Source organism: Pezoporus wallicus, unplaced genomic scaffold (assembly GCF_028554395.1).
Source record: "Pezoporus wallicus isolate ANWC-B61680 ecotype Strahan unplaced genomic scaffold, APGP_CSIRO_Pwel_v1 contig_6217, whole genome shotgun sequence".
Lineage (NCBI taxonomy): Eukaryota > Metazoa > Chordata > Aves > Psittaciformes > Psittacidae > Pezoporus > Pezoporus wallicus.
In genome coordinates this window covers 2,254,117-2,275,370 of record NW_026637336.1, presented here as the reverse complement: position 1 = coordinate 2,275,370, position 21,254 = coordinate 2,254,117, and the positions used below count along the sequence as shown (strand labels likewise).

Genomic DNA, 21,254 nt, shown 5'->3' with positions numbered 1-21,254 from the left:
TCATTCCTAGGCTTGATTTTACTCAATTAAAAATGAGTCCTTAGTTTCTACTGGCCACACCTCTGAGAGGTTTCCCAACAGGCGAATCATTACACCCTGACACCTCTGTGCTCCTCAATCATCAAGTAGTGATAATCGCACGCTCCCAAGTTTTGGCTCTCCTGTTCTTTATCTCTTCCCTTTTATTAGTTGTACCTGTTGTTATGATACTTCCATGATAAACACCTGGGGCTTTGCGTTTACAGTGTTTCAGTCACTCAGAGCAAAGTTGACTGTGTTTGGAGCATCCTGAGCCTCTTCTCAGGTTGTTTTCAATTAAGGCTCAAAAGCAATGGCATCAGCTAATGTAGAGACCAGTGTACCATCGGCACATCTTCCCTGGGTGGCAGAAAACTTGGGTTTAGATTCATGGCTGGTTTTTTTCCCAGGATTTGTGCTTGTTCATAGAACCATAGAATCACTGGTTTGGGTTGAAGGGACCTTAAAGCTCCTCCAGCTCCAACCCCTGCCACGGGCAGGGACCCCTTCCACTAGAGCAGCTTGCTCCAAGCCCCTGTGTCCAACCTGGCCTTGAACACTGCCAGGGATGGGGCAGCCACAGCTTCTCTGGGCACCCTGTGCCAGCGCCTCAGCACCCTCACAGGGAAGAGCTTCTGCCTAAGAGCTCATCTCGGTCTCCCCTCTGGCAGGTCTTTAGCTCCTGCTGGTTGGGAATGGGAGAGGTACAGGAGCCCCGCCTGTGCTGCTGGGTCAGTTTTGGACGTGTGTGCCAGGTGCTGCTTTTGTAAGCACTGCTGTGGCAGAAGATCCAGATGAAGAAAGGGAATTTACTCATTGTATGCTTAAATTAGCACAACCAAACCCGTCTGTTTCATCGCCATAGCTGCGTTTGTGTTAGCTAAGGGCAATACCCAGCCCTGATAATGGCACTGGTGCAACCAAAAGGCAAACATGGGTATCTCACTGCTCCTAGGATATGGTAGGATTGTTTGCTGTGTTGTCAGCATGTTAAGGTTATCATTAATGTTCATGTATTTCCCCCCTCCATTGGATTAAGAGTGTTCAGTTAGTGGAACTCACAGTAATCCAGGGGTGCTTTCCAAAGAGAAAAGGTTAACAGCTCTTGGATAGCTGTTATGGCGCTGGTCAGGAGATGGGATATCTCATCTATGGGAGAGCCAAGCTGGCTTTGGTTTGCTGGTCGTTATCTCTGTGTGTTTGGCAGAGGCATTCCAGCAGTAACAGGCTCACAGGGTGGGCAGTGATGGGTGGCCATTCCGGCTGTGAGGAACCAGCCTTCAGGGATGAACGTGATGGGCTCAGCCCCTAGCGAATGCAAATCGAGCTGCTGTGCTGTTATTCAGCTGTGTAGCTAACCCAGAGGCAAAACCAAGCCCTGCTCCAGGCGATTCTCTCCTTAAGGGTGCTCCTCTCTCCACTGATCACCCCGGGGAATTCTGACTGTGCTGTGATTTTCATTCTCCCTCTTTAAACCCAGGAAAACGCGTTAGAAATGCAACTTTCCCATGGTCAGAAACAGGAGGCATCCCAGGAGTGCTGCCTCCGCTTAGTTCTACTTTTAGTCATCCTCAGTTAGAGAGAGAGAATGCCACAGCCAGTGACTTCACAACGTTACAACATGCACTTAATCCTAATAAGGAGGGAGAGGCTGTGGCTAACAGGTTGTTTTTCATCTCGTCTCATTTCTAAACAAGCTGATAACGAGTTCTGAATCATGAGCTTGGAAGAGCTTTTGTCAGGCCCAGCACTGTTTACAGAGCAGTTCTGTTTCCTCCTGGGGACACGGTGACCCACAGGTACCGAAATCAGCCAGGATCCAACCCAGAACCGTGCTCCCTCATTTCATCTCCAACACCTCACTGAGATCAGGATGGTCAAAAAGGCTCATTTACTTTATGGACCGTTCAGGGGGGCTCTGGAGGAATATTGGCTGGGGTCTCGGTGTGCCCTTGGTGTGGGGGGCAGAACCAGCCTCAAGGGCTGCGTCTGGCACCGTGCTTTGGCCACTTGGATCCAGGTTCGCAGGGAGCCTGTGGAGCCTTCCCTCGAGTTCTTGTTTCCTCTCCCCAAAGCCTGTGTCCTGCCGGAGCACTGCACTTGCCCTTGGTTCTTGTTCCGAAGACAGAGTGTGCTGCCCCCCTTGCAGCTCCTGCAGTGGAGCTCAGCAAGAGAACCTGCTGCACAGGGTGATAAAACACAGCCTGATGTCGCCTTCCCACCTTTCAGGTGCTGTCCCATGCGCTGCTCACTCCTGGGGCACCTCAGTCCCAGCTGGATCGAGTCATGCTGGGCAGCGCTTTACCCAGCACAGAGTCCCACTGAGGACACAGAGTGTCACAGTGTGCATCGAAAGAGCCATGGAAATAGCAGGTAGAAATGGAGGAGGGCAGTTAAGGAGCTGGTGAAGCAGTGTCCCCTTGTGCCTGTACCTGAAGCATCCTTTGCGTCCCCCTGCATGTCCTGAGGGGTTGCCTGGGGAAGGTCATTTTGGTGGGTGAAGCAGGGGAATGCTTCAGAAAAGGTCCTTCAGTCATTGCTTGTTAAATTCCTCCTCCGGCAGTGGCTTTGCTTTTATGACCTGCCCTTCTGTGCCCGGCAGGATGTGAAAGGTGTGTTGAGAAGCTGAAATTTCCATACTGCTTAACCCCTTGGTGCCCTTTGCTTCCGGGCATCTCCTGAACCTCGACTCCAGCACGGAGCAGGTTAAGAAGGAATGAAAGGAAGGTATGGAAGCGTGGAGAAGGAGCCCTGAGCAGGGTCTGGGGGACTGAGGGTAGGTGAGGCAGGAGGACAGTGGTTCTGTGCGGAGAAGGGCTGTAGTGGGTCAGCTTTTCAGGCAGCGCGTGGTGGGGTCTGTGTGTGATGGGGAGTCAGCAGCTCTGTAGGGAGAAGACAAGGGTATGGATAGGTGCTGGCAGAGGGGGAATAATCACAGAATCCCAAACTGGTTTGGGTTGGAAGGCACCTTAAAGCTCCTCCAGCCCCAACCCCTGCCACGGGCAGGGACCCCTTCCACTAGAGCAGCTTGCTCCAAGCCCCTGTGTCCAACCTGGCCTTGAACACTGCCAGGGATGGGGCAGCCACAGCTTCTCTGGGCACCCTGTGCCAGCGCCTCAGCACCCTCACAGGGAAGAGCTTCTGCCTAAGAGCTCATCTCAGTCTCCCCTCTGACAGGTTAAAGCCATTCCCCTTGGCCTGTCCCTACAGGCCCTTGTCCCAAGCCCCTCTCCAGCTTTGCTGCAGCCCCTTTAGGCACTGGAGCTGCTCTAAGGCTCCAGAGCAGAGCTGCTCCAGCCCTCGCAGCACCTCCATGGCCTCCTCTGGCCTCGCTCCAGCAGCTCCATGTCCCTCTTGTGCTGCTGCCCCAGAGCTGGATCAGGGCTGCAAGGGGGGGGGGGGGTATCTCCCCCTCCCTTGCCCTGTGCTGGGGCTGAGGAGCAGGGGAAGTGGTCCCGGGTTGAGATGAGCAGGGCAAGGGGCGGTGAGGATGGGAAGTGGTCAGGGGTGTTCCCGAGGAAGTGGAGCAGGGTAAGCGGGGCGGGACGTGGCTGCGGGGCAGCCCAGACCCGAGGTTTCCCGATGAGGGCGGGCAGGAGGGAAGGAACCGGCTGTTAAATAGGGCAGAGCTGCGGGCGGTGCGGGCAGAGCGGAGCGGCTCCGGAGGCGCGGCCATGGGGATGCTCAGTCTGCCGGGATTCCTCTCCTGCGGGAAGAAGAAGGTGAGGAGGATGGGGATGGGGTTGGGTGCTCTCAGGGATGTATCTGCTTGGGCATCTCCATGCCCACCCTGCCCAGATGCACCCGTGCGGGTGCATCTGGGCAGGGTGGGCATGGAGATGCCCAAGTACCACTCAGTCACCAGGGTGCGGGTACCTTGGAACACTGGGGAGGTGAGGTATGGTGACATGGAGTTGTGTGGGCCAAGGGAGATCCACACAGGAAATGGGAGCACTGAGAGGGATGAGCACCCAGGGAGGGTGTTTTAGAGCAGGTACACAAGTATGCCCCGGTGTGACCATCTGGGCAGGGCATCTCTTGGATGTACTGTGCCCAGGAGCTGAGGGCACAGGGGACTACAGTAGGAGCAGAGCAAAACTGGCCATAGAGGTTGTTTGGGCTCTCTGGTGGGACCCTCTCACCCAGGTCCATGCTGTCCTGCTAGGGATGAGGTGGACAGGCAGCCCACCCGGTGATGCCAAGGTGCTGCTGTGGACAGAGGAATGAGGATATGACTATGCTGCTTGCCTTTGGGGTGATCCTGAGCCTTCCCTCTCCTTCTCTTCCAAGAACTTCAGTTTGTCCAATGAGAAAGATGCCCACATTGGTGACAGTGATGAGAACCTGGAGCGTGGCAACTGGTCCAACAAAGGCGACTACCTGCTCTCCATGGTGGGCTACGCTGTGGGCCTGGGCAACGTCTGGAGGTTTCCCTACCTCACCTACCAGAACGGCGGAGGTACCAGTGTGGAATGGCTGTGTTGGGTGGGCGCATCTTGCGGTCCTCAAGAGAGAGCAGGGCTCTGAGTCTGGGCATGTCCTGTCACAGCTGGATGTGAGCATCACCCTCAGAACTGGCATAGTATCTGCTGATAGGAATGGGAAGAGGACTTAGAGGCATCTCTGCTTTTTTGGTACCAGCTGAGGAGAGAAATAGTGGTTCTGCACAACCTGATGTAGTTGAAGAACATCCCTGCTCATTGCAGGGGTTTGGACTAGCTGAGCTTTGAAGGTCCCTTCCAACTATTCTATGATTTAATTTTAATTGTTTTAATTGCAAGCTTCCACCTGCAAATTCCAGAATGCTTCTGATTTACTCAGGACCAAATGCATCTTTTTGTCAATGTGCCAATATCCTCTACTTACCTAACTAGCTGTTCTCCCTCCCCTGTGCTTACCTCCCTGATATGTTTATAGAGAGCAATAGAATCCCCCCTGCACCTTTGTTTTGCCAGGCAAACAAGCTGAGCTGGAGTAATTATCCAAGCTCAATAATTACCTCATCAGATACTCGGGAAGTGTGAGGCACAGAAAGCCTCTACCTGCTTACACAATGGGCTAGTGGCAAAGCCAAATGAAGGCACTGTCTTCCCTGGCTGCTATTCCAGAGCTTTGTCTACTTGCCAAGCAACCACTGGTGATTAAAGACAGCGTAAACACCAAGTAACTGCAGAGGATTTACTTGTATGTGCTTATTTTCTCTGCCTAACAGGCACTGGAAGTCAAATCCTGGACTATAAGCGCAGCACAGCATGTATAACACCCAGAGGCATTCTTGGTGCAGAAGCTGCATTACTTACCATTTGCTAAAGGAAATCATGAAACCAAACTAAGCTGTGACATTGGCCCTTGCACTTCTCTGCTGGAGCAGAAAGATTTGCATGTAAAGCATATTTGTACTGCTGCTCGTATCCTGCTCTGTGCCCCACAACTGATAGAGACAACTGCTCCATCCTCATTTTGAAACCTGAGGAGTAACCCAGTTAATTCTGTGGGGCTATTTGCTGCCTTACATGACAGCGGGCACTTGCAGTTCCCCCCACAACTGGGTCCTCGATTGATTTAAGCTCAGTGAAAAGCACAGGTTTCTGTGGGGATATCAGGTTGTGCTTAGGAAACCTGTGCTCTCACTTGCCCCGTCTTCTGTGCACACACAAAGACGTGCACACAAAGTCCCTCTGGCAGAACAGGGCTCTCATTGATATGAGGTTAATGTACACTTTAAAATGGACGTGAACAAAAGCCATGCTGGGATCCTGTTTGGCACAGGAGTCAGCCAACCATAGACAATAATCTTCATGCTTTGATGTCCAATAGCTCCTTGAACAGGGCAGTTGCAAATCCCAGCAAAGCCCAGGAAGGAATGGTTCTGTTCCTTTTCAAATGGAAAGCTGGAAAATACTCTGGGATCCGGTGGGGTCTGCAGCTGAGCAGTGCTCCTGCTTGTATGACAGCAGTCTGACTTTGATGGCTGGTGTGAAATCCTTTTGGTTCTGTCAGAGAAGCCATCCCTTGTAAATCACTGGTTCTGGTGATCTGTGTCTCTTCATCACAGGTACTGTTTAATCTGATAGAAAATGGGAGTTAGAAACAAATCTCTCCATTCTGCAAAGAGAAAAGAACCCACAGTGGGATATTTGAAGTGGGGGCAAAGTGGGATATAAAATGTGGTGGAATTGGGGTAAATACTGAAAAATTCATCATTTTCCCTGTGTGTTTGTGTTCCCCCCCCCTCTTCCCTCAGGTGCTTTTCTCATCCCATACACCCTGATGTTGGCCTTAGCTGGTTTGCCCTTATTTTTCATGGAATGTTCCCTTGGGCAGTTTGCCAGCCTGGGGCCAATTTCCATCTGGAGAATACTACCCCTGTTTCAAGGTTGGTATTCTTATGTTTTCTTTAGATCTTTTTATTCGAGTAATGAACAGATAGGAATTAATGATTTCTTCACAAAGTTACTAATTATGAGAAGCCAGTTTCCTTGCAGAGAATATTCCCAATGTCACAAGGTCAGTTTTATGCAGGGGGTTGGACCAGATGAGCTTTGAAGCTCCCTCCCAACCCAAGCTATTCCATGAGTCTGTGTTCCCAGGTAGATCTTCCAGTCCTCACCATTCTGTGTTTCTGTGATCTTACTTATTCAGTTAATAAGGAGGTGGGGATTAAAGCTTTTCCCCCAAAGGGTGTCGATCATAGGGTGTTTTATCAGTGATTCTCCTGGTGTTATGCAGCACTCCACCTGAATTGCATGTGCCTAGGCAGGAGGAAAGCACCCTGTTTGCTGGGAGAGGGAAAACCTCAGTTAAACACAAGGCACCACGTGCAACAGATTGAAAATCATTTTTAGAGGTTCATTTTATTGCTGTTTCTTCATACATCCCATCCTGTGTAGCTTGCAAGGCAGCACCGTGTTGGGTGGACTAATTCTGTACCCAGCTGCCGGCACAGGCACTTGGGTCCGATTGCTTTATGCAATGTTGGGCATGTATTCACCCAACTCATTGCCTGGGAGGCATCTGCTGGTGTGATAAAATAGGCTAGACTGGTTCATAAGGTGAGATGCCTCTTGTGATAAGAGTTGCACTGTGCAGTGCTAGTTTGCCTGTCTCTGAGGGCTGGAATTTCCTAGGGAGATGTATGTGTTTGGAGACAAGCCACAATGTGTTTCACTCACTCCTGTCCATCCAGGCCCTGTACTGATGGGTGTAATGGACTGTGCAATTGGTCTTGTTTGAGCTGTATCTACAAAAGGTTTTAATGTAGGAACAAGGAAGTTTTCCTGATGTAATCAGAATTTTTACTTTCCACCTTCTGCAGAAAACAAAGGGATCACAGCCTGTGGGGTGGCCTGAACATTTATCCTTTTCAGTCTCTGTTCTGCAGCACAAGCAACCTTTCATGAGAGCACTGTATTTAACTTCAAGACAAATCCTATAGACATTGGAAATCTTTTATGTGTCTGTGAAGATGCAAGCCTTAAATATAGTCTATAGGATGAGTGACAGCTTGGCAGACTTTCTCAAACTCACAGAGCAAAGTTCATTTTAACAAAGGAAGAAAGCAGCATTATCAGCACAGATTTACTCTTCTGTATTGCTTCTCATTTACTGGCAAACCCATTCATTACTGTGAGATCTTTAAAATGGCTTGGCCAGCCCTAGTGTAGTTTCATTTTACTAAGTAGTCCAGTTGAACCGGGAGGGAGCTGCTTGGACTAAGCAACTAGTCCAGTTTTTCTGTGGTCCTGATTCAAGCTCTGCATCCAAATCCTTTCCAGTTTGGTTGCTGTTAAACACGATTTAAAACCCAAACAAAACTAAGCTCAGCTTCTTCCCAAACAGTCCTTTAAAAGTCAAGTGGAGGCCATTCTTTTTTTCTTGATATTTCCACCCCAAGTCTTGGGTATGAAGACTTTGTGTGTGTCTCTTTCCTAGGAGTGGGCATCACCATGGTCATCATCTCCACATTCGTGGCGATCTACTACAACGTGATCATTGCTTATGCACTCTACTACTTATTTGCCTCCTTTCAAAAAGTGTTGCCGTGGTCAGACTGCTTCTCCTGGGCAGATGAGTTCTGCAGCAAAACACGATTAGGTACCATACTTAACATTACTTGTTATCATATATTAATTAATATTACTGATAGACCTTAATATTACTATCTTGGATACTTGTACTCTGCACTGTTTTCTGGGAGAAATTGCAGGCGCAAGACAGCTCCCCATGGCTTGAAAAGTCCTTCTGGAATTTTACATCTAAACACATGGGAGTGATGCTTATCTGCCTCCCTGCCGCCAGTTCTGGGTGCTTTGGGAATATACAAAGAGCTGGGCTGAAAAAAACACCTCGTTAGATCCTTTTTCCCTTTGGAAATCTAAGGTTTCTTGTAGCACATGCAGTCCCTGGAAATACTGCATTCCCATTTCAGCAGGCTTCACGGTAAAGCACATACCTTCCTGGAGAGCACCAGCATTGTTTCATTGCCCCTCACCTACCCTGCGGCTATGCTAATCCTGAGCACCAGTGGGGCACTGGTTTCACACTTTATTAACTCTTAAGAGCATACCTCCTTGCTATTGTTCTTGTTGTTTGGCAGCAGATCTGTGGCCAAACACTTGTTATCTCAACATTTCCCATCTCGGAACCAGTTTAAGGCAAAGGTGAAGCAGGTGAGATAATTAATAGCTGGGAATGTGTTGCCAGATGTTAAGGTAATTGTAAGTCTCTTTAGCCATATATCTGAGCATCTCTCCTAAGATTCATAGGATTCATAAAGTGGACGTGAGATGCTTGATTTAACCAAAAGGTGATGCTAGCTCAAATTCTGTAAGTGCTGTAACAGTGAATTTCTAACAGTCATCGCTGTGTCAGTGATCCCTTGTGCTTGCTTCCTTTCAGTAAGTGACTGCAACGCAACCTTTGATGGAAATATCATTCATGCCAACTACTCGTTCATCACAAGCAACAACCTCACCTGTATTAATGGCACCATGAACTACAAACCAGTGCAATTCCCCAGTGAGCAATACTGGAAGTAAGTAAAGGTGTTAAAGAAGCTGCTAATGATGCTACTTAAACTTTAAATTGAATTGATGAGCCTGGGCCCTTAAAAGAAAGCAAATGAACCTGTAGCAAACTGAAAATACTCCAGCTTAATGAAGCCCTCCTCTCTGGAGTGCTGGGAGGGACTGCTTAGCATTCTATAACATATATTTTTTTATTTAGGAGTTACTGTGCAAAATGTATTCACCTTATTCTGGATGTGGGCCTGCTGTGAAATTGCCATCTCTTTAGTTTCAATTTGCCTCATATTCCCTAGGTTCCTGCAAACTGATTCTTCTTACAGGCTCTTCTCTTGCCATCAGAATGTCATGGCTAACATAAAAGAGCTGAGGGAGGCCTGATGCGAGATGTACGGAGAGCTGAGGGCTGGTAGATTTTTAAAAAGAGAGGGAAAATGCAGTTAAATATTCAGGTTTTCACAGAATCCCAGCCTGGTTTGGGTTGGAAAGGACCTTAACGCTCACCCAGCTCCAACCCCCTGCCATGGGCAGGGACCCCTTCCACTGGAGCAGCTTGCTCCAAGCCCCTGTGTCCAACCTGGCCTTGAACACTGCCAGGGATGGGGCATATATGAGCATTACATACACACCTATACTAGATATTACTCTTGTTGTCCTTCAGAGGAAATACTCTGAAGAGGAAATATATTGTTCAACGACTGAGAAGCAGTGTTATTAATGCTAACTATCAACCTCCATCTTCCTTCAAAGTATCATCTAGTTTGGATTTCACTTGTGTTTCAATGCCAACCATGCAGTTCTAACTGGAAGCAGCTGCAGGCTCTTGTAATATCATTAGAAACTCTTCCTTCAGGCAGTAGCTGAAGAGGAGTGAGTGCTGCTGTCACCCTCTTCTCATGGCAGTGCTTTGTGCTTGCAGTAAAGTGGCTCTTCAGCGCTCGAGTGGGTTGGACGAGACCGGTAACATCGTGTGGTACCTGGCCCTCTGCCTCCTCCTGTCTTGGATGATTGTTGGAGCTGCGTTGTTTAAGGGAATAAAATCTTCTGGTAAGGTAAGTTAGGAAGAGCAAGTAGCAGACTGATCATAGAATCCCAGCCTGGTTTGTGTTGGAATGGACCTTAAAGCTCATCCAGCTCCAACTTCCTTAGGGAAGAACTGCCTCAGATCTAATCTCCCCTCTTAGTTTAAAGCCATTCCCCTTTGCTCTGTCACCACATTCCTTTGTAAAATGCCCCTCTCCAGGTTTCTTGTAGGCACCCTTTAGGTGCTGGAATCCTGCCCTTCAATGCCAGTCGGACTCAGGGATGGTCAGCACAAAGGCAGGACTCAGCCCAAACCCCCTCCCCTTTGCTGGGCTCAGCATCAGACCTTCTTTCTGCTCCTTGGCTTCGTAACTGGTACATAAAATACGAGTAAGGTGCTGATTACACAGCAATTACTTAATCCATGGGGCCCAGCTCCACCAGAGCCGCCGTGTGTGTGGGGATCTTGTGTCACGCAGGTGGTTCCAGCTGGGTTTTGGCAGTCCCTGATGGACCTGTGCCCGTGACGGCACACGCACACACACCCTGGGAACACCCGGCAATTACTTGCACCTCCAGACTGGTTGAGATGCAGGTCACATCCTGCGAGCACACATGGGTGTGCGGGCTCCTGCCGGGTTGGGAAATGTTGTTTGGACTCCAGATCTCGAGCTGCTTTTAGGAACCAGGTCCATAGGTGCTGGTGTTCAGACTCTGGCTCTGCTGAGCCTCTGTTTCCACGTGCTGGAGCATGGCTGTCTGGAGTTTCCCTTGGGCTAGGCCAGCTCCTCTCCAGACCTCAGGCAGGCTGAGCTTCATTCTTTCTTTTGTGCAGCCCCTTTCCTGGTTTAGTTCCTTCCTCCCTGTGCTGCTTGCTTACTCTGTGCTGCTTCATTCTGTGCATCTTCATCCTCTTGCCTTCATTCTTTCGGTCACCCTCTCTGCACTGTTTTTCTCATTGTTGCTGGTTTTGGTTTTCTTTATATTCCTTCAGCCACTGTGGATTTCCATGGGTCCTCACTGTCCGTCTTCCTTTGCTCAGCCTGATGTCTCCTCCTGTTCTGCTTTCTCTCTGGAGCTGTCAGCCTTCAGGGTGGAGCATCTCTGCTTTCCCAGCCACAGCTCTGCTGCGTGGCTCCTCTTCAACTCGCATTCTTTGGGTTCCTGGCAATTGGCTCTTCCTGTTGTCACCTCTCCTCTGGCACGAAGGTAAGCCTCTGAGGAGCAAGCTAAGACTGAGAAGAATCCAGCTGGGCAGGAACAAGGCAAGGATGAAAAGCGGCGAGAATTGACTATTCCAGGCAAATATGGAGAAGGTCTTCAGGAATGGCCCTCACCGTATGGTGGTGTAACGCTACGGCTTGGTGTAACCAGCAGCCCCGGGTCAATCACCTGGCTGTGTAACGCTGAGGCTGAGGAACGTTGGACTGTTGAACGTTGCTTGCAGGAGATAATTCCACGCTGGCCACCCAATCTGAACCAGCTTTCAGTTAGTGTTTGCTAGAAGCCCGGCAAGAGGACTCTGGGGTGGTTAAGTCCAGGCCAGTAAATCATGTCAGAAAACACATCTGAGGAGCTGGTCAAGTGCTATCTGAGAAGTGGGTATGTGGCTCGGGCCTTGTGCTTCCTGCTGGAATGCTGCTCCAGAACTGGCTCATCCAGATGCTTCAGTGGCTGGCATGTGTTCACTTCCCTGGTCACCTGGTTTTGAGTTGGGCCAGCAGACCTTAGCTAAAGCCTGGCCATTCTCCCCGCACAGCGCTCTGTGTGTCCCTCACATCTGGTGGGTGTCCCTGCAGGTTGTGTACTTCACTGCACTCTTCCCATACGTCATCCTGCTCATCTTGCTGGTGCGAGGTGCCACCCTGGAGGGCGCTTTGGATGGCATCGAATACTACATTGGGAGGCAGTCCAACATCACCAAGCTGATGGAGGCAGAGGTGAGAGGTGGTGACAGCTCGGGAAGCAGACACGCTCCTGTGCTTCTGCAGGCTTGTCACCTACAGAGCAACTTGGGTTTTTATCCGGTCAGGCTCTTCTCCGTGAGCCGCTCTGCACTTTGTATCTGCAGCGGGTTCTGTGCTTTCAGCAGCCCCTCTGAAGGAGGGGGTTTCTAAAATCGTAGAATCACAGAACCCCAGCCTGGTTTGTGTTGGAAGGGACCTTAAAGCTCCTCCAGCTCCAACCCCTTCCACTAGAGCAGCTTGCTCCAAGCCCCTGTGTCCAACCTGCCCTTGAACACTGCCAGGGATGGGGCAGCCACAGCTTCTCTGGGCACTCTGTGCCAGGGCCTCAGCACCCTCACAGGGAAGAGCTTCTGCCTAAGAGCTCATCTCAGTCTCCCCTCGGGCAGGTTAAAGCCATTCCCCTTGGCCTGTCCCTCCATCCCTTGTCCCAAGCCCCTCTCCAGCTTTCCTGCAGCCCCTTCAGGCACTGCAGCTGCTCTCAGGTCTCCCCTTCAGGAGCCTTCTCTTCTCCAGGCTGACCCAGCCCAGCTCTCTCAGCCTGGCTCCAGAGCAGAGCTGCTCCAGCCCTCGCAGCCTCTCCATGGCCTCCTCTGGCCTTGCTCCAGCAGCTCCACGTCCCTCTTGTGCTGCTGCTCCAGAGCTGGATCAGGGCTGCAGGGGGTTCTCCCCAGAGAGCAGCAGAGGGGCAGAATCACAAGGCAGCTCTATTGGAAGTCCAAACCCCTGCTGTAGCTACTCTCAATCTAAACAGCTGCTGCCTTCTGCCCTCTGCCTGCCATGCCAGACAGTGACCACAGCCATGGTATTGCCTCTGAGCAGCTCTTGGGGGTCATGCTGGGGTTTCATCTGCAGCAGAGGCAGATGTCGTTTGCCTGGGTCATGGTGTGAGGAACACAAGTGGGAGAACACATGGAAGTTTCCACTTCTGCAACCGTGTCCTGGTTTTCCTTATATGTTGGCACTGTGACAAGATTCTTATCTTGACATCCCACATCTGTGAATCATAGAATCACAGATTAGTTATGGTTGGAAAGGACCTTAAGATCATCCAGTTCCAACCCCCCTGCCATGGGCAGGGACACCTCACACTAAACCATGGCACCCAAGGCTCTGTCCAACCTGGCCTTGAACCCTGCCAGGGATGGAGCATTCACAACTTCCCTGGGCAACCCATTCCAGTGCCTCACCACCCTTACAGTAAAGAACTTCTTCCTTATATCCAATCTAAACTTCCGCTGTTTAAGTTTGAACCCATTACCCCATGTCCTATCACTACAGCCCCTAATTGAATCCCTTCTGTAAAGGATGTGGCCTTCAGAGATAATAGAAGATATTGTTTTATTGTTTGTGCTGGAAACTGCAAGGTCACCAGCGTGCTATAGCTCACCTCCTCTAAAATGCATATGAAATGGAATTAGATATTCAGGCTAAATGCAGGAAAAACAAACCCCAAACCAAACAAAACCTTGGAACTTCAACAGAGACAGACTTAAAAGCTTATGACGCGTACTGTAAGTTGTGCAGTAACTCCCATGTTCTTATTTCTGGCAGGTTTGGAAAGATGCAGCCACCCAGATATTCTACTCCCTGTCCGTGGCCTGGGGTGGGCTGGTCGCTCTGTCTTCATACAATAAGTTCCACAACAACTGCTACTCGGATGCTATTTTAGTTTGTGTGACCAACTGTGTCACCAGCGTCTTCGCTGGGTTTGCGATATTCTCCATCCTGGGGCACATGGCGTTCGTGTCCGAGAGGCCCGTCTCGGAGGTCGTGGACTCGGGTAGGCTGATCATCACGCTGCCGGTGGGGGGACTTGCTCTGGTCAAGGCATGGCAATAACCCCCTTCCTTCCACTGCCTTCCAGGATTTGACCTGGCATTTGTAGCCTACCCAGAGGCTCTCTCCAAACTACCTGTTTCTCCGCTGTGGTCCTTCTTGTTTTTCTTCATGCTCCTGCTCTTGGGCCTTGACTCTCAGTTTGCCACCATAGGTGAGTGGGGTTTTAAATGAGCCGTGGCTTTGCAAATTACCGCCACCTTTCTTAACCATTCTGCTCAAAGCCCCCACTTCTTCCTTTGCAGAAACACTGACAACCACCGTACAAGATATATATCCCCAAGTGATGAAGAAGTTAAGACTGCCTATAACCCTGGGTGTGTGCATATTGCTCTTCCTCCTCGGTCTGATCTGTGTTAGTCAGGTAAGACGTTACATTCTTTTCTGGCAATGGGTTTAGTGCTGCTGCAAGTGATGAGCTCAAGTCAAAGTATCCTTTCCAACTGTTTCTGTTTGCATGGATTGATCTGAGATCTTGAATTCTGCCAGCGTGCCTGGACATGCCAATAAGAAATTCCCAGAAGGAAGCTTGAAGAACCTGAGGTTTTCTGTGATTATTGAACTGAGATGTGCTTTTAAATAGAAGGCCTGTACAGAGCCTGTGAACCATCACCCTGATTTATTCCTCCTCAGTTCAGGGGATTATTTATGTCATCTCAAGCATGTGCATACCGTGTGTTTGCAGTGCTGTGGGTACTGCTAATAGATGCTGATGGGATCTTTTTGTTCAGAACTGACTACCAAACAGGACAGGATTGAGAAATGGCCTATTCATGTAATAAAAATCCCCTATTAGCTCACAAGCATCTGTAGGTTGTATGGTTACTTCTCCTGCGTGTGTATACATACATACATAAAAGGAATTTGAAGTATATTGTGTAAAAGTTCTTGAGGCGATTACTTTTAAGGATATAAAGGTTCATTGCAATTACTCCATCTAGAAATGCAGATTTATGTATGTAATTAAGCTGAGAATGTGAAGAAGGTAATTGTGGTGAGCAGACAGTTGTGTGGTCAAGCAAAGCATGGAAGTTATGAAACATGATGGCAGTGAAGCTTTCAAAGGACTTGGTACACAAGGGTGTGAAATGGCTCGTTTCCTGCTCTGTGATCCTGCTATTGCATCCTGGTGTGTAAAACTCCATATATATATATATATATATATATATAAAATATATTTATACATCTTGTTATGTGTATACAGATCTGCAGTATTTTGTCAGATGTGCTTTTCAGCTTTACAAAGAGATATTTAATCAACACCCCCCCCCCCCAAACAATTCTGTGATTCAATGAAAATCCCATTCCCAAATGTGTGCTTAACGTGGAGAACTGGGAATGACACTCAGGCTGGGGATGAGTTAACCTGGCTTGAACAGCGCAACTTATTTTATCTTCATAAAGACGTTACCACTCAAATTTTCACTTCCTTATTGTTTGTTTTACAGGCAGGGATTTACTGGGTTAACCTCATAGATCACTTCTGTGCTGGATGGGGAATCCTTATCGCAGCCGTCCTGGAGATAATAGGCATCATTTACATTTACGGTAAGTTATTTGCATTGAGTATCCCTGATTTGACTATGCAATATGAGGCACAGTGCACATAAAACATTAATTACCACAATAAAGCATTTATAATTCCACTGTTACCATGGAACTGGAGAAACTGTCCTTGATCATTGCCTTTCTTTTATCACTTTGGAGTCGCCACACCTGCTTTACAGAGCACCCTACCATTGTCTTCCAACAGGAGGAAACAGGTTCATTGAAGACATTGAAATGATGATTGGAAAGAAGAGCCGTTGGTTTTGGATGTGGTGGAGAATGTGCTGGTTTTTTGTCACTCCTGTGCTGTTAATGGTGAGTGGAGATGACTGGATATGTTAGAGTGACACAACTTAATCTCTTGGTGTTGGGGAGGTTTCCATGTGAAGACTCGAGGCTGAACGCCCAGGCCCTGTGTATGGAGATGGGGTATGGCTGCGCCACTGAAGCAAACTGTGTGCTATGCATGCTTTCTGATATGTTCCCCTCCTCCTTGGGTGCTCTCCAGGAGAGGCTGGACCCTCAGATCAGTTGCTAGTGAGCTGGGTCTATGCTCCTGAGCAGTAACACAGAGTGAGCACCAGGTTGTCCATTTTAGCAGCTGGATTATCTAGATTTCAGACTGAGGAATGTTTGGAAAACATGGATTTTATTTTTTTTTTTTCCCCTTTTGAAGTCAATCCCATTTGCAGGACAGTTCCCTAGCTTGGGCTTGCTCTTTGGATATCCAGCTCTCCCCCATCTAACTGAGGTTTCTTATGTCCTGTCACCTTCTCAGTTTTTCATTACTCCTGATTGTGAGTGTAGACGGTTGGATTACGTTCGTGTGAGAGAGTTTATTAACATCCCAAATCCAGGAGCAGTGACAAGTCATGTCCAGCACATAACCTTTAATCTGCCCAGATTACACTTTAGAAAATGCTGCTAACAAGTATCTTGTTTCTGCAGCGATATTTGCCAATGTTTAATCTTGGATTCTATCCCATATTCCTGTAAAACAGGTGGAACATGGGAACATACAAAGCATACAGAGAAAGGCACTGGGCTTACCCAGTAATAGCGATATCCTACAACATCAGATTTCAACAGAACACAGAGATCAAGTTCTGTTTAAATATAGACGTGCTTGAAGTGTTAGTGTGCATATCATTGCTGCCTTTCAGTCCCTCCTTTAGTCTTATGTTTCTTGACTACAACACCAGACCTGCACAGCCATTCTGGCACAGGCAAGGCAAGAGGGAATTGCAGAATTTGTAGTTATTAATCTTTAACAACTTGGGAATAAGGTGCAAGTTCAAGTTAGCTGCAAATCTGCTTTTCTTTCTTAATCTTTTTTGGCTTTTGTTTTTAATAGGCAATTTTGGTCTGGTCTTTGGTCACATTTTCACCTCCCACTTATGGCTCAGTGGTGTACCCAGCCTGGGGAACTGCTGTCGGCTGGTGCATGATCATCTTCTGTGTCATCTGGATCCCCATTGTCGCTATTGCAAAAGTAGTTAAAGCTGAAGGAAACCTTTGTCAGGTAAAGGCACAAAAAAGCTGTCATGGTTTCACATCCTGCTTTCCTTGGCGTTATGGGGAATGCCTCTGCTTTCTTCAGCAACACATCCCCAGCACCTTGAGGTGTTCACAAACTGGATTTCTATAGCAAAACACACCTCTGGTACTTGCATCTGGGCAAATTTACCAACCCAGGCTGTGGTTTATGATTTGGGTTACTTAAAAATGCCTTGGTGGTGTGTTTGCCCTGCGTTGGTAGCTCCAGGGCACATCGGGAGTTTCAGCTTTACTGAACTTTAACAATAGCCTGGTAAGAGATTAAATGCCTCTTGTTTTTCCTTTCCAGCGCATTGCAAGCTGCTGCAGGCCCACTGCAAACTGGGGACCCTATCTGGAATGTCACCGAGGAGAAAGATACAGCCATGTTGTAGATCCCAAAAAGGAAAAGGACCATGAGATTCCTACTGTGTCTGGCTTCGTATACACCCAACAATGATGGCCGTTTGGATGGCGACTTTTTAACATATGTGTGGGGGTCTTTTTCTTTAGTTATTAGAATGTGACAATGAAAACAACACCGACAAGCAAATCTAGCCCCTGCCCTACAAAACCCAGCCCCCCGATGGAAGCGAGCCATGTTATTTGTTTTCAGTGCTGTATGTTTGGGGAAGAGGAGGTAAATCAGACACTGAGATGTCCCCAGATGTTTAGGTTGAGAGGGCAGGAAGACGCACTGCAGCCTCCCCATGCTGATGGACTGGGCATGCTTCACCCCATCCACCCAGTATCCAGCTGGACTGCAGATACAGGGGTGGAAGAGAACAAAGGCACATCCTGATGCTGCATGGCTACGGGGAATTTGAGCCAAGAGGTGCTGTGCCTGCATGCCCTGATGTGCCACGAGCAGTCACTGCCTTCTGCTGTGCTTTGCCATCCCTGGTGCTGTGCAGTCAGCAGGAGGTGGATGGGTGCGCTGCTGCTGGCACTGCAGCTCAGGGAACAGGAACCATTCTTCTCCCTAAGCCTTGCTCAGTGCTGTGAGGCTGCTCAGGGTTTGATGTTGACTACAGTATGTGTGTGTGGATTTTGTCTGTGCAACTAACTACTGAGTGGCAAAACAAGGAAGCAAGGCCTCAACCTGGTGAAAAGCAGGTTTCTTTCTATTTCTTGTTTTTCCCCTTGGGGTCTCCTAAGAGTCACTTTCTGTGTCATGCCCCATGCTCAGCATTCATCTGTCTGTAATTCAAAGACCCTTGTTTCCATATACAGAATGCAATAGTAACCATTGAATTCTGGTGCATCTGCTCTCCTCCACCCACCGAGGTGTTACCTATCGGTTTGCTCTCTGCATCTTTCACTCAGACTTGGGTTTTCCTTTCCAAAGAAGACCTGAAGTGTGATTCAGTGTTATCAGGGTTGTGGTAGAGCTGAAAGAAGCAGAATTTACCCCAAGTGAAGGTTACAACTGCCTTGTAGTGCTGTTTCTTCTAAACTGGCTGAAAGCAGGAGATTACTGAAGAGTCAGGGAGCCTGTCAATGCATTTGGGAGCACAGATTTGCCCCGTAGGCAGGAGGCGGCCAGGTTAAGAGAGCCTGACTTCACCTGTGGTACAGCCAAATTCCTGGTAACAGACCTGTGGATTGAATGAACACATTTTATGTGCTGTGGATCATCTCTTTTACTGTGATAATGGTTCCTTGGGACCAATGCAGCAGGGTTTCTAGCTGTCACTTCCTCTCAGGGCTTCATCAAGTGTTTCTGGACATGAAGGAGTTTGGATAGGGCTTGTTGCCCAAGCTGCATACCTTGGTCTATGTTTTATACCAGTGGCTTTGTGTCAAATCAACACTTCATGCCAAATAAAATGTGATTTTCTGTTTTTAATGGGTTTGGAGCTGGAAAATGAGATTTTGTATGGAGTTGGGGGGAAGTTGGTGAGAAGCAAAGTGCCAGCAACTCTTCTATGATCCTAAGCCTTTGGGAGATCGAACTGGCAAGATTCAACCTCCAGGAAGCCTTTTCCTATAGAAAGTAGGATCTAGTGCAATAGCTCTGTAATTGTGTGGGAAATCACAAAGACGTGTGTGGGATGAGGGTTGAGAGGAGCCCTTTCCTGCATTCCAGCTGCTTTAGGGTCATGGTCCACCAGGAACCAGCAGTAAACAGTGCTGTCACTGGCCCTGGGGTGTGGAGAGGCTGGGAGCAGGAGGGAGGCTGAGCTGCAAAGCTGGGTGCTCATCCCCCATGTACCATCCATTTGAGCTGCCCCAGCAGGCAGCAGCTCCTACCTGGGAAGGAATGGGCTCTGGGTTGACGGGAAACAGGCTGCCAAGCCAGCTTCAGAAAGAATCTGGAAGAATTTGGGAAGAAGAGATGCTGCAGGCTAATACCAGCCATCCACTACCCTGTGGGGAGGTACTGCTACTGCACGTAGGGCTCCTCTGAGGCTTCTTCTGCTCTAGGCCTGTCTTGTAGGCTTCTGGGAGCAGTTTTGATGATGTTGCACTATGAAAGCCTCCTAGAAGAGCAGCAGCAGGCAGTTTTCCAAGGGCTGGGGATTCAGTTTTAGTCCTTTCTCCAAGATAAGAAAATCCCCCCAGTTCCGAAGGCAAGGCTTGCTCTCCTGGGATCCCCCTCTGCATGTGCACGTCTAACACCCTCCTGGTACATTGCTCCTGTTGCTCTCTTTGGGTGAGTTTATTTCCTCCTTATGTTGCTGACTGCTGGCATCTGCTGAGGAGTCCCAAAGAGTATTTAGGAGTTGGCATTTGTATTCCTCACCTGTCATAGCCCTGGCCCAGCAGCAAGGGCTGCTCTGTAGCCCCCGAGGGCTACCTGAATAAGTGGTGCTGCTCCGGAGGCAGGCTGGACCCAGCACACCTTGGCATATTGCTCACCTGCACGGGCTGGTGCCCAGCATCCTGGGGTTTGTTGGGTTGAAACAACCCCAAAATCTTGAGATTATAGCAGAGTGATGAAGCTGGCTTCTTTCTATTGCTCGTTTTTTCCCCTTGGGGTCCCCAGAGAGCCACTTTCTGTGTCATGCTCCATGCTCCCAGCGCTTCATCGCTGTTTCTGGACATGAAGTAGTATGGACAATGCAAGCAGTACAGCGTTCCTGGCAAGGGAGGATGCTCCGTGCTGAGAGGTGGGAAAAGCGCCCAGGGTTTGGGGTTTTCACTTTGAGGGAAAAAAGCAAATGGTTTTGCTCTGGATCCTGCTACACAGAAGGGAAAGGAAAACTCTTGGACAGCAAAAGGAAGAGCAGAAGGAAGAATGTTCACTGTTAATTGACTCAAAACGCAAGTTTTTCAGTCCAGAAAGAGAACAGAGACATGTGCAGTTCCAAAAGCTACACCTATCTCAGGGAAACTTTTCAGAAAGCTGGCATTTGTATATGCATGCAAAGCCATACATCAAAGCTGTACATAAAGCTAAAGCTAGGGGGCCAAGCTTATGAAATCAAACGTAACCCCCCAAAGTGATTTCCATTGCAGAGGCTGCTCATAAGCATGAAGCCAGACGAAAGGGAGGTATTGAAGTTCACTTCCACCCCATCCCTGTTTGCCTCCAGCGGGGCTGCGCGGCGCTGGGCTAACCGGCAGAGAGCAGCCTGTGCTCGCGTCTTCCGATCGCGCCCATGCAGTGGGGGCCTGCGAGGGATGGGCATGAACCGCGGCTTGTCCCGGAGCGCTGCGGGGCTGCTCTGGGGCTCTGGACGCGCCGTGATGAAGCCGAGTCCTTTGGCATCGCTCCTGCCTGGCTGGCGGCTCTCGCAGTGTCCGAGCTCTGAATTAGAGCGGCTGCAGTGAAAGGTCTTTTGTATCCAGTGCCAGATGCATTAAAAGGACAGAAGATCACAGAATGGTTTGGGTGAGAAGAAACCTTCAAAGCCCATTTGGTCCAACCCCTGCAATGGGCAGGGACATCTCCAACCAGACCACGTTGCTCAGAACCACATCCAGCCTGGTCTGCAATGTCTCCAGGGATGGGGCATCCACCACCTCTCTGGACAGCCTGTGCCAGGATTTTACCACTCTCACTGTACAAAGTCTCTTCCTCACTTCCAGCCTCAATCTCCCTCTTTTAGTTTAAGCCCATCACCCCTCGTCCTGCTGCAACAGCCCCTGCTGAAAAGCCTCTCCCCATCTTTCTTTGAGGCCCCTTTTAAGAACTGAAAGGCTGCAACAAGGTCTCCCCAGTGTCCTCTCTTCTCCAGACTGTAGTGCCTCATGGCTTCTAGCCAAGCATTCCAGTAGCCATAGGGCTGCCGTCTTAATGTCACCCTGGCCTCTGCAGGCTGAAATTGACCATGGATTACCTTGGCAAACCAGTTGT

At 49.1% G+C, this 21,254-nt stretch overlaps 1 protein-coding gene across 1 annotated transcript; it reads left to right on the top strand.

Annotated features, from left to right (window-relative positions):
• The first annotated feature begins 3,608 nt into the window (after positions 1 to 3,608).
• SLC6A14 (solute carrier family 6 member 14) lies at positions 3,609 to 18,467 on the top strand. The gene is made up of 14 exons (XM_057404937.1): positions 3,609 to 3,740; positions 4,309 to 4,477; positions 6,263 to 6,394; positions 7,951 to 8,112; positions 8,917 to 9,052; positions 9,961 to 10,093; positions 11,864 to 12,004; positions 13,583 to 13,811; positions 13,896 to 14,021; positions 14,113 to 14,231; positions 15,316 to 15,415; positions 15,621 to 15,730; positions 16,770 to 16,937; positions 17,262 to 18,467. Exons 1-14 carry the CDS (start codon positions 3,693 to 3,695, stop codon positions 17,409 to 17,411), a joined length of 1,923 nt encoding a protein of 640 aa, XP_057260920.1. The 5' UTR covers positions 3,609 to 3,692; the 3' UTR covers positions 17,412 to 18,467.
• The last annotated feature ends 2,787 nt before the right edge of the window (positions 18,468 to 21,254 follow it).

What these genes read in the sequence shown, in the direction of transcription:
- SLC6A14 (XM_057404937.1), top strand. Translation starts at nt 3,693, where the DNA reads ATGGGGATGCTCAGTCTGCCGGGATTCCTCTCCTGCGGGAAGAAGAAG. An exon ending in CCCAGTGAGCAATACTGGAA is followed by an intron (nt 9,053 to 9,960) that starts GTAAGTAAAGGT and finishes TTGTGCTTGCAG; the next exon opens with TAAAGTGGCTCTTCAGCGCT. An exon ending in CCAAGCTGATGGAGGCAGAG is followed by an intron (nt 12,005 to 13,582) that starts GTGAGAGGTGGT and finishes TATTTCTGGCAG; the next exon opens with GTTTGGAAAGATGCAGCCAC.